This window comes from Xenopus laevis, chromosome 7S, assembly GCF_017654675.1.
Source record: "Xenopus laevis strain J_2021 chromosome 7S, Xenopus_laevis_v10.1, whole genome shotgun sequence".
Taxonomy (NCBI): domain Eukaryota; kingdom Metazoa; phylum Chordata; class Amphibia; order Anura; family Pipidae; genus Xenopus; species Xenopus laevis.
In genome coordinates, this window is record NC_054384.1 from 102725146 (window position 1) to 102737522 (window position 12377).

General features: G+C 42.8%; 1 protein-coding gene across 2 annotated transcripts in view; it reads left to right on the plus strand.

The window, feature by feature from the left end:
- Positions 1–10885, plus strand: part of LOC108697267 (AP-2 complex subunit alpha-1) — a 44645-nt gene extending 33760 nt beyond the window's left edge. For both annotated transcript variants that reach the window (XM_041571640.1, XM_041571641.1), the window contains 7 exons: positions 2519–2601; positions 3960–4049; positions 4266–4389; positions 4475–4591; positions 5333–5402; positions 6304–6438; positions 7529–10885. In XM_041571640.1, the coding sequence (XP_041427574.1) occupies positions 2519–2601; positions 3960–4049; positions 4266–4389; positions 4475–4591; positions 5333–5402; positions 6304–6438; positions 7529–7606 (697 nt within the window). In that variant the 3' untranslated portion in view covers positions 7607–10885. The remainder of the gene's footprint in view (positions 1–2518; positions 2602–3959; positions 4050–4265; positions 4390–4474; positions 4592–5332; positions 5403–6303; positions 6439–7528) is intronic.
- Positions 10886–12377: the final 1492 nt, after the last annotated feature.

Consider the following 12377-nt stretch of genomic DNA (forward strand, 5'->3'; position numbering starts at 1 on the left):
TGAAATCCGTTTTTCAAAAGCACAAACTGATTTTTTTATATTTAATTTTGAAAGTTAACATGGGGCTAGACTTATTGTCTATTTCCCAGGTGCCCCCAGTCATGTGTCTTGTGCTCTGATAAACTTCATTCACACTTTGCTGCTGCACTGCAAGTTCCAGTGATATCACCCCCCTCTCTTCCCCCAGCAGCCCATCAGCAAAACAATGGGAAGGTAAACCAATACCAGCTCCCTGGTAGATATAAGAACGGCACTCAATAGTAAAAATCCAGGTCCCACTGTGACACCTTCAGTTACATTGAGTTGGAGAAACAACAGCCTGCCAGAAAGCAGTTCCATCCTAAAGTGCTGGCTCTTTCTGAAATCACATGACCAGGCAAAATGACCTGAGATGCACCTACACACCAATATAAAAAAAATTTGAATTACATTTTATATAGTAGAGTGAATTATTTGCAGTGTAATTTAGGAAAAAAAATTAAACCATAAATGGTAAATGAGAGATTATGGAGTAAATCCTCAGATACGTATAATACCTACGCCAAAATCTGGGCACATAGGGTAACATACACCAGAATGTAATCACTAGGTTATAATATATATTTAACGCCTCTACATAAAAAAAAGATATAAAGGTTAAAATTATTTTTTAAGTGAGGTTTGAAACCTTGAAATTATATCTATTAAGGGACCCCTAAGTAAACGTAAGGAGAAAACAGTAAATAAAGAAAAATTTATTTGGGTTAAAAACAAATACTGTGTATATAACCAATAAAGTTTTGAAAAGAAAAAAACTACAACATGGCCGAATCCCTTTAACGCTTCACCAATACTCAGGCCTATAATTGGCTCAGAAGAAATAAACTGATACAAGTGCAGTATGAAGAGCTAGCAGATTATCAATAAACAATAGTGAGTATACAAGTACAGAAGAACCACACACAATTGTAAAGACACTATGTACTTCAATCCAGTAAATCACCAGAAAACGACTCCTCTATTGAAGTTAGTTCTTTCAGAAGAATTTCCTTCTCTTCCCCCCCCCCCATGGTACGGACAAGTCTTTACTAATAAAAACCATGTTCTGGCACAGAACAAGCAATAGTTGAAGCTACACAGGGATACTAATGCAACTAACCCTTAGTAGAATGGTTGCTGCTCTTGCTGTGGGTCTGTATTGTCTGCTGCTCTTAGAGAATACAAAAACTGCATCTCATCTGACTTGGGCAGAAACGAGTTCAGTACTGTTATAAATAAAACTGTTATAAATAAACCCTGATTCAAAAAGTGTTACGGATTAGGGAGGAACTCCACAGGCGATTTTGTCGTAATCCGACGGGCTGCGCAAAAACGCAGGCGTCAAATCGGATGTGACAGAAATAAGGTAATAGATGGAAATGGATGAAGTCACATCGCTCATATGACACGACTGTCGGATACAGACAAAGCGTGCAGCATCTGCATCCAACACTCATGTCTCGCCGGACGACCGCTGCAACACCATCCGATGATCCTGTTGCTTACCTTAATTTCGTTGTTTCCGACTTGACGCCTGCGTTTTTGCGCGTCGGGTTGTGCTGAAATCGCCCGTGGAGTTCCTCCCTTATCTGAGGGTGACAAAGCCCTGTTCATAATGATCACAGAAGCTGCAGAGAGTTATGACATTTGCCAGTACTTCAGCCTACTTCTATTCCCTGACCACATCGTTGGACTTCTGTGTTGGCTCTTCTCCGAGTAGTAATAGAGAAATACTCACCACTGCTCCGATTGGCCTAACTTTGTACAGCCTAAAGTAATGGGGAAGTCGTCCTTGTTTTCCTGCAGTTTGTATCTATTCTGTGTAATGAATTGATTTGCTGTAAGGGTTGGTTCACACGGGAAGATTTGTCGCCCGCGTTTTTAAAAAGCCAGTCTCGGCGACAAGTCGCTCGCTTATTTTACAGGCGAATATTCCTAGCGATTTTGGCTCCCGAGTGATTTCTGTCCCACTGTGCATTGCAAGACTATCTCCGCCCATAGGGCATACCACACTGCATCATGGGATAGCAGGCTCACGACTTGACGCCGTAGAATCTACGTTCTTCTGTACGCACTTCCGCTCATGTCATGCCGTGTGTTCTAAGTTTTGCATATTATCGCGGCTACTTGTCTCCTCGACTATTTGTTACTGACATTTTTTTATACTTCTCTATGACTATACAATTTCTGATCTATCGCTCCGAAAAGGGTCTCTGTGTGTTTTCAGGCTACTGGCGCTTTCAAATAGTATTGTGTGCATGGTACCTGGCGATTTCCTGGATTTTCTATGTTACGACAAAACGAACGACTTTACGCCGATTTTTAAAAACGCTGGTTACAAATCTTCCCATGTGAATCAACCCTAAAGGTGCAATTGAAGCTGAAAAGTCTGCTCATTTACACTGCATTCAGCTTTGTTTTATGTTTGTGAGAAATATTTGCTGGTTTTTGCCTCAGGGGAATTGATCCTATAACTGTGATCTTATAATTGTCGCTTCAGGTTTGTGTGCAAGAATAATGGAGTCCTGTTTGAAAACCAGCTCTTGCAGATCGGAGTGAAATCAGAATTCCGACAGAACTTGGGTAAGCATTGGAATGATTTTGTTTTTATGTAGGTCTGCCTGTAGACATGCAAACCTTTCTTGTTTCTGAAGAATAATGGACAGCAGCACAATCAGAAAAAGTTAGTCTTTATTTGCTCTGCAAGACAGGGGTCTTAGTGGTTTCATAAGTGTGTATGACTAAACACTGAACTGCCCAAACCACTTCACACAAGTCCCTGGCCTTGCTTACCTTTTTGAAGCAGAGCAAATAAAGACTAACTTTTTATGATTGTGCTGCTTTCCCTTATTCTTCATGGTACAGTTTAGGAGCTGAGGACTGTGCAGCCTTTGGGCGGTGTGCATGTAGTAGATAATGTGCACACAGGTTATTGTCCCTGCCCAACGATGGCACAAGCACCAAGTAAAATCTATATTATGAAATCTACAGCCCGAATGAAGTAAGAATAATCACGTCGTCCTCCTGAGGACACAACAAAAAAACTGAACTGGGCTCCGCCTGCTGAGGGATATAGCTGGCAGGGGAGGAGCTAGTTTTTTACTTTGTTGTGTCCTGCCTCCTAGTGGTATCAGCTATACCCCACTGTTTCCTGTGTCCCCCAAGACTTCAATGGAGAAATCTATATTATGAAATCTACAGGCAGAATGAAGTAAGAATAATCACGTCCTCCTCCTCCTGAGGACACAACAAAAAAACTGAACTGGGCTCCGCCTGCTGGGGGATATAGCTGGCAGGGGAGGAGCTAGTTTTTTACTTTGTTGTGTCCTGCCTCCTAGTGGTATCAGCTATACCCCACTGTTTCCTGTGTCCCCCAAGACGTCATTGGAGAAATCTATATTATGAAATCTACAGGCAGAATGAAAGGGAGTAGAGGAACAGATGTACTGTTTGCTTGTGGGCAGTGAAGAAATCAAGAAGTGGAAATGACAGAATGAGAAGGAGCAAATTTAAAGGGTGTAGGGAAAAAACAATATTGGGTATCTGGTTGGGTAGATTAAAATCTAACTGAGCTGAGATGGAGAGACTGAAGACTAGGAACTGATAAGATGGTGAGATAGGGGAGTATAGAATAAAAGGCACAAGAAAAGGAAGTTAACACTACAGGGTGCGCAGAATATAAGGGCACAGGGTAGAATGAAAGATAGTTGCGACTCAGGGAATGGGCTGAGAGGTTATAGTATATACAGAGGAATAGAAGGAACGAGAGGAATAGATGAATCAGGGGGGACAAAATATAAGTGATCAGAAAAATGGCAGGGGCACTGGTCATAATGGAAGGAAATTTACCAATAGGAGTCTGTGACTTTGTTTAATACTGGACCTGTGCATTATTGGCTGCATGTTTTATGACGACTGTATTCACATTTAATGTCCTGCAGGGCGCATGTATCTCTTCTATGGAAACAAAACATCTGTACAGCTCCAGAGCTTTGCACCAACAGTTTCATATCCAGGAGAACTGCAGAACCATATCCTTTGGGCATACTCTGTGTTTGGGGGTGTAAAAAACACATTGTATTAGGTTTAAAGTACAAGAGATCTAGGCTAATGGCACAAAATTCCCAGGCAGTTCGGCTTCCCATGGTTGCTCAAATTGTGTGGATTATAAGGGAGTCTGTCGGCTTGCATGTTTTTTGGTTAAGAGTTTGTTGCTCGAGTGATTCTTCCTTAACATGTGTGCTTACAGCTTAACATCCAGACTAAACCAGTAGACCCAGTCGTAGAAGGGGGTGCACAGGTACAGCAGGTGTTGAACACTGAGTGCTTGTCTGATTTTGACGAAGTCCCTCTCATTAATATTAAATTCAGGTGAGGCTTTATTGGTGCTCGATGGATCTATCATTTTTCTCTGTCTGTATCCCACTGATTGCACTCTTTGATTCCCCTAATGTAGGTACGGAGGGACGTTACAGAACATCACCTTAAAACTGCCAATTACCATCAACAAGTTCTTCCAGGCTACAGAAATGCCATCCCAGGACTTCTTCCAGCGCTGGAAGCAGCTCAGTCTGTATGTTGCTTTTCTCCCACCAGTCTGATGACCAGGCCTAGCTTTAAGTAGAGACTTATAATGTAGACTAACTTTTCATACCAAAAAAACCTGAAGACATTTATTTTTTTTGCTCTCTGACAGAAAACCAGAAATCGGTGCCAACTTGCTTTACCACACTGATTCTAGATTTACTCCAATAACCAGAGCAAGCGAGTCTTAGGTCAGAGACACGCTGCAGTTCGGGGAGATTAGTTGCCCAGCGACAAATCTCCTCTTCTTCGGGACGACTAATCTCTCTGAACTGCCTCCCGCCGGCTAGAATGTAAATCGCCAGCAGGATGGCACTTGGAGCGTTTCAAATTACGAAGTTGTTTCACAAGGAAACTTTGGATGACTTTGGGAAAACGAAGCGCTCCGAGTGCCACTCCTCCAGGCAATTTACATTCTAGCCGACGGGGAGATTAGTCGCCCCGAAGAAGAGGAGATTTGTTGCCAGGCGACTAATCTCCCCTAATTGCGGCGTGTCTCTGCCCTTAAACCACGTGACAGGATTAGTTTCCCGTTATCTTTAAAATGCAGTCCCTGGTACATAACCTATTCCCAGAGCAGTAGTTTCCCCAGTGTTGCTCACTCCATTGTACCTGGTATTGGTTCTAGAACAGATTCAGATCAGAACATGAAAGTGTTCATGTAGGTGTAGACGTGTCGCTGTTTGCTAAATACAAATATTTTACATTTGTCTAAATTACCTGTTTCCAGCCCACAGCAAGAAGCACAGAAGATTTTTAAAGCCAACCACCCCATGGACTCTGAAGTCACTAAAGCAAAGGTAACTGCTAATGGAGGCTAGCATGTAATTCTTATGACTACTGCATATGACCTATTGTGTTCTACCTCTGGGGCTGTGTACTTTTCCCTTTAAGGACAGAGACACGCTGCAATTCGAGGATATTAGTCGCCCAGCGACAAATCTCCTCTTCTTCTGAGCAACTAATATCCCCAAACTGCCTTTCCGCCGGGTAGCATGAAAATTGCTGGCAGGGTGGCACTCTGAGTGCTTCGTTTTCCGAAGTCGCTCGAAGTTGCCTCACGAGGAAAATTCGGGTGACTTCGGAAAACAAAGCACTCTGAGTGCAATCTAGCCGGCGGTATGGCAGTTCGGGGATATTAGTCCCCCCGAAAAAGAGGAAATTTGTCGCTGGGCGACTAATCTCCCCAAATTGCAGTGTGTGTCTCTGCCCTTATCCTCATTACCAGAGATATCAGGACAAATCCCCTGTTAATTGTCTTTGTTTGTTTTTACAGCAGACAAGACTTTTCTCAGTCACCCTCCTATCAAATAGAATGAGTATGTCATTCTCCGTCTTCTCTCCTATAAACTAAGAGACCCGGCGTCCTCTGCTGGGAGATGCCCAGGAAATAGTGGCATGCCCTAGATCAGCCCTGTCCAACTCATTCCATGAAGTCGGCTAATTATCTGTAATTAACTGACATGTTTGTGTGCTCAGATATATCAAAATGATGCACAACAGTGTAGGCAAATCCAGGGCCATACATTTACTTTGGGTGGTCACACAGTGCCTCCAGTTGGACATCCCCACCCTAGATATAATGGGAACACTCATAACTATGGGCTATTGACTTCTTACCATGTTTAAAAACAAAGTCTTTTATGTCTTTATACTTGGTGTCAGGGCTACAGCTCAGAGTTTTTGTTGCCTGTCTTTTAGCTTCTGGGCTTTGGCTCAGCGCTGTTAGATAAAGTCGATCCAAATCCAGACAACTATGTGGCAGCCGGCATCATCCAAACAAAATCAATCCAGGTGGGCTGCCTCCTGCGTCTAGAACCCAACATCCAAGCCCAGGTAATGCAGTTATTTTCTCTAATTTCAAAAAGTATTAGACAATGCTGTTTTCCAGTGCTGACTTGATTTGCATTCTATTGAGGCTTAGTCCACACCAGTCGATTCGGGGAGATTTAGTGCCTGGCAACTAATCGCCTCTTCTTTGAGGCGACCAAACCCCCCCCCCCCCCCCAACCGCTTCCTCTTCTCCTGCACTGGCTGTAATGAGAGTCGCCTGCGTTATGACACACGCGGCACTTCGTTTTCCGAAGCTGCTCGAATTTTCCTCGTGAGGCAACTTTGGGCGACTTCGGAAAATGAAGCGCCACGTGTGTCATAACGCAGGCAACTCTCATTACAACCGGTGCAGGAGAAGAGGAAGCGGTTCGGGAGATTAGTCGCCAGGCGCTAAATCTCCGCGAATCGCCTGGTGTGGACTAAGCCTTAGGCTGCTGGAGATTAGTTGCCAAGAGATAAACCTTCAGTGCTGCGGGTGACAAAATCTCCCCAAAATGCCTTCCCTCCTGCAAGAATGTGAATCGCCGGTGGGATGGCATTTGCTTCACTTACGAGACGACTTCGGATAACAGAGCAACGTGAATTCCATCACACCGGAGATTCACATTCTTGCCCGCGGGGAGATTAGTCGCCCGCAAATATTGATTGCCAACAAATCTCCCCGTGTGCCACCAGCCTTACCAACCTCCTTCTCTTATTGCGTCATTGAAGGGGTTTTTTTTAACAAGTTTAATAAGTGTTTTCACAGATTCCATGTATTTATATAGGCTGTGTCAAGTCGGGGTCGGACAGGGATGCCAGGGGCCCAACAGAAAACCATGGACCCACTTTCTAAACTATTATTTCTCCTCTCTCAACCTCTTTATTCTCCTAGTCTTTTATCTCTACTTACTATATTCTTCCATGATAGCCTTCATTATTATGTATTTTTTCCCCATAAAGAAATAGGGAATGACCATGAAATAGGCCAAATGTTTAGAAGCAAGAGGCCACTGAGACTTGGGCCCACCGGGAGTTTTCCTGGTATCCCTGTGGGCCAGTCCGACACTGTCAAGTGATAATAATGATTCAAACGTTGGCGCTTTCCTTTCAGATGTATCGTCTGACATTGAGAACCAGCAAAGAAGCCGTATCCAAGCACCTTTGTGAACTCTTGTCCAAGCAGTTTTAAGCCAACCCGAATGTGTCCCCTGAAGGCAGTGAAGGAAACCTAAACACTACATGGAGGGTGTCCCACCCATCAAAGCAGTTGTGTGAGTCTGTGTGCATGCGACCGCAAGGGTGGGGCCTCCCGGTGCCACGTCTATGCAGTTTGTCTCATTGTGTGTGTGTTTACTGCGTCCAGTGAAATCAAAAAGACTTAGGACTTGTATAAGAAACAAGAAAAGTCTAATTATTAATATTCTTATTGTTATAAGACGTGTGATTGTTTTGTTGTTCATGCTGTGACTGGGGTTCACGAGGCAACGCTCCCCCCCACCTCAGATCTGTAGAGAGGCCGCCCCTCTTTCATGCAGTCTCTTGATAAGGGATCTAATTGTGAGCATGCTGGCCAAAATCCTGATCAGTTTCTCACCTGTGGAAATGCTGCTTTTTTTTGTTTTAGAAAATAACTCTACAACCAGAAACATAACGGACTCTACAATGGGAATATGAAGGGAAATGTAATATCTCCCCTATGTCTGCAGTGGAAGGGCAACGTTGCTTTATTGGCCAATAGAATCACTCGAGTCCTATGGGTAATTGCAGTGATTTTACGCAGCAGCACCAGAATACCGGCCGCTTATGAAATAATTCCTTTAACTTGTTCTGTGGATTATTTCTCTGTCATCTCAGATGTGCAGATTTGTTTTAATTGATATCATTTCTCTGTAAAGAGCTTAGAGTCGTGCAGAGGATTTGTCGTGGGAATGAAGCTGGCAGTGTATCATATGCTCTTGTAATGGCCCAATGAGAAACTGGCCAGTTGAGATCCATATTCATCTGAGCTCCAACCAGATGTGAGTTAGGAGGACAGCTCCTTTATAGACCCATAGACAGACCAGTAAGCTGCCAATTAGCAGGTTCTGCCCAGTAATAGAAAATATTTTATAGGCAATGAGTGCGGCTCCATTGTACCCCTCATTCACTGTATTTGGAACCAGAGCCCTGATGGTTCTTCCTTGATTTCTCCTGCTTCGACCCCTCATAAATGGTGACTCTTGGACTGGCCCTGCTGATTGTCACCCTTGTGCAACACTGTACAACCTTACTTTACTGCACATTACTGGCCCTGGGACACACAAGAGATCTTTGAGAAAAGGAAACAAGATGGCCGCACACAGGTGCAACGTACCTCTGGCTGGTGAAAAACAGAAGAAAACAGAAGGGATTCGATTTACTGGTTTATGCCTAACTAATGAGCCCACGACAGGGACTGACTCTCACCCTAAACTCATTTTTTGCATCTTTTATTGGTTAAAGCCCATCCTGGTATCTGTGAGGTTGGATTCCAGAGCTGGAAATGTGACTAATGTGATGTTAGAGCTGCGGTAGATGTTAGAGCTGCAGTAGCAGTACTAGATGTTAGAGCTGCAGTAGATGTTAGAGCTGCAGTAGAAGCGGTAGATGTTAGAGCTGCGGTAGATGTTTGAGCAAAAGGTTTTCCCTTCCAGTATGTGTTCTAAGGAACAAGCACAAGGCTGATGAAGAACTTCCTTTCAGTGGTTTCATAGTGAATTACTACCAATCATTTTTATTTCACTTTCATTTTCATTTTTATTTTTTTTAACTTATCATTTTACTTCTAAATAAGGAAGATCCCAATGCTATTGAGTTACTCAAAGTAACCCCCCTCTTGTTGTACATCCCTGATATGTCCTCGTTTTTACTTCTCTGGGGACCCTTCTAGGGCCCCTCTATCCCAGCAGAATTATATCTGTGCTGCATTCTTATATGTTATCAATGGGAAATCCTAGCGAGCAGTCCCTGCTATTCAGCTTCATTGGCCACATACCCAGAGTATATTATGCCCTGCCGCTAGATCATGTTCCTACTTGCTGCTTTTCATGCAATTATAACACACAAGGGAGTCTATGGGAGTTGCCAGCCTGCCAGAGAGACAATGGCTGCTAAGGCAAAACTGCCCATTAACACCTTCATAGCAGCTCAGGGAAATTAATTCAAAATGGAAAATACATGTACACTCGCCTCATAGGGAAGCTGTAGTGTCTTTCATATGGGAAACTTTCCCTTGTCGTGTGTTTGTGTGCGGCTGTTATTGTATCCAACATTCCATGTGCCTCGTCCCATCATTCCATGATGTCCCCCAATATGCATCTCTCTTAGGTCTCACTCTCCTCTCTACAAGGGGCTCTGTTTACTAAACTGATCTCAGAACAAACCTTAAGTTACAAAATCCAACCCGAAATCCATTCTGGGCAACCTGTGGCCTTTCCCAATGGTTAACTACATCTCTCAACATCCTGAAAGTGCAGCGGTGGGAGTTATAGTCAAATGATACTCGGAGGGGCTCAGGTTACTTCCGCCTTTATTAACCAGATGCAAGTGATGACTTTTTTCCCTAGGGGGAGATTCTTGACCTGACTTGCAAATATCACGCCTATATATATATATATATATGGGTTTTTTAATCATTTTTTATGTCTTTGGAAACGGTAGGCTGCCTGCCTGCCTTTGTATATAGGTATATATAAATATATAAAATATTATATAAATGTTAATGCATAATCCAGAGGTACATAGATACACATGAATTCATCCCTCGGAACTCCGTCATCTCAGAACTCAATTACATTCACAGCCCAGTAAAGTCGTCGCTCCTTCCCCACCGTCTCTCACCCCTGTCTGCAATACCCAACTGTCACCTCTAGGTGTCAGCTCTTTGCTCACTGACAATCCCACTGCATATACAGCACCAGGGCTTTGCTGCCATCATTAACCATGGTACTTCAATGAATCTGAATTCCCCAAATCGGAGCAGACGGAATGTTGTGTCGTCCATTATCCCTATAAGAAGTTATTGTCCTTGCGCTGGGCAGTGTTGTGGCGCTATTGAAGTTATTGTATGAAGGGGATCATTTCTATTTTACAGCTTATTTTGTGTATTTTTGGTTTTATTTGCACTTGTCTCAGTTCTGGAGTGAGGTGGGCGCTGGTTATGTTGTGTAGTGCACTGCTGGAATAAAGTCCATGTGAGAGGCAGTGGGTGAGTGAGTGGAACTTGCAGCCAATGATGGGGGGAGGGGGACTGCAAGGGCCCGGCGGCTGCCGAATTACAATTTCTAGGGTTGGAGTTGAGCAGAAGCCAGAGGGCCCCTCCGTTTTGGCTTGTCTCGTAGCTTGGTGCGTTGTGTATCATATTAGACTTACGTATTTTCTATCTGTGTATTTTATAAACTGTATCATTCCCACCAAAAGCCCTGGAATAAAAAAAAAAAGAAAAAGTTGAGCCGCGGCTGATGTTTTAATTCTTTTTGTCTTGTTTAAAAGATGGAACTGAAGGCTCGGAATGGTTCAGAGAGTTGGACATATAAATATATATATTTTATTAGGGATGCACCGAATCCAGGATTCAACCTTTTTCACCAGGATTCGGGCCAAATCCTTGTGCTGAACTGTATCCGAACCCTAATTAGCTTATGCAATTAGGGGTGGAAAGGGAAATCGTCACAAAACAAGGAAGTAAAAAATTTTGAATCAGACGCTTGCACTCTGAACCAGTCTTCCATAAGCGTGGGTGCAGGGTCAAAGCATTTATATATATATAGTTCAAGAGGACCCGCACTCCTTGGTTAGTGAACAAAAAATATTTTTATTAAGTTTCAAAAATTAAAAATATTTTTGGTTCACTAACCAAGGAGTGCGGGTCCTCCCTATATCTCCATCCCAAAAAGATCAGCACTCACAGGATTTAAAATTCTGAAGAAAGTTTTATTTATAAAAACGCTTAGGACTAACGTTTCGGCCCACTGCAAGGCCTTTCTCAAAGTGCCTAAAACTGCCTTATAACTACTAACTGGTGGAAAAACGAATTCAACTTTGAAATCGCTAAGTCTTTATTAAGAAATAACTTACCTAAGCTTCACTTGCGCTCTTCTTCAGAAAGCAATCGGGCGATCCATCGTGCGGCACTTGATTTCTCCTCCCTGCCTTCCTTATAGGAGATAGCCAGGGAGGAGAAATAGAGCGCCATGGAATGAGGTCCCTGCTTCAAAGAGCTTACTCACAGCTTGGGATTCACTAAAAATAATACAGGTATGGGATCTGTTTTCCAGAATGCTCGGGACCTGGGGGCTTTATGATAAGGGCATAATTTTGATCATTGTCTTAATTCTACTAAACAATCATGTAAACATGAAATAAACCCAATAGGCTGGTTTTGCTTCCAATAAGGATTAATTATATCTTAGTTGGGATCAAGTACAAGCTACGGTTTTACTATTACACAGAAAAATCATTTTGTTTTAAAAATTTTAATATTTGATTAGAGATGATTTTTCCGTAATTTGTAGCTTTCTGGATAATGGGTTTCCGGATAATGGATCCCATACCTGTACCACAGGGAAGGGGGAGTTGGGTTGCTTTGGATTACTAGTCCCAAGAAAACGTTGCACCCATTACTGCACATTCTACTGTATTTAGAGTTGAGACTGTGAGTGAATGTGATGTACTTCAAGCTCATTCATACACTTCTGTTCAGAATAATCACAGTGTGTTTAAAATAAGTGAATAAAGCATTGGGAACACTGCACATTCTATTCCACATCAAAACATGAAAAAAATGGATCAAACTTTTGTTATTCCTTTACAGAAAGTGAAGAAAAGGGAATATTAGGTTGTTCAAAAAATAGCAGTCCCTGTATTCTTCTTTACAAACTCATTCACTGGATAAACTGAAACATGTTTCATGATTGTGTTTTCCTTTAAATGACTGAACTAAT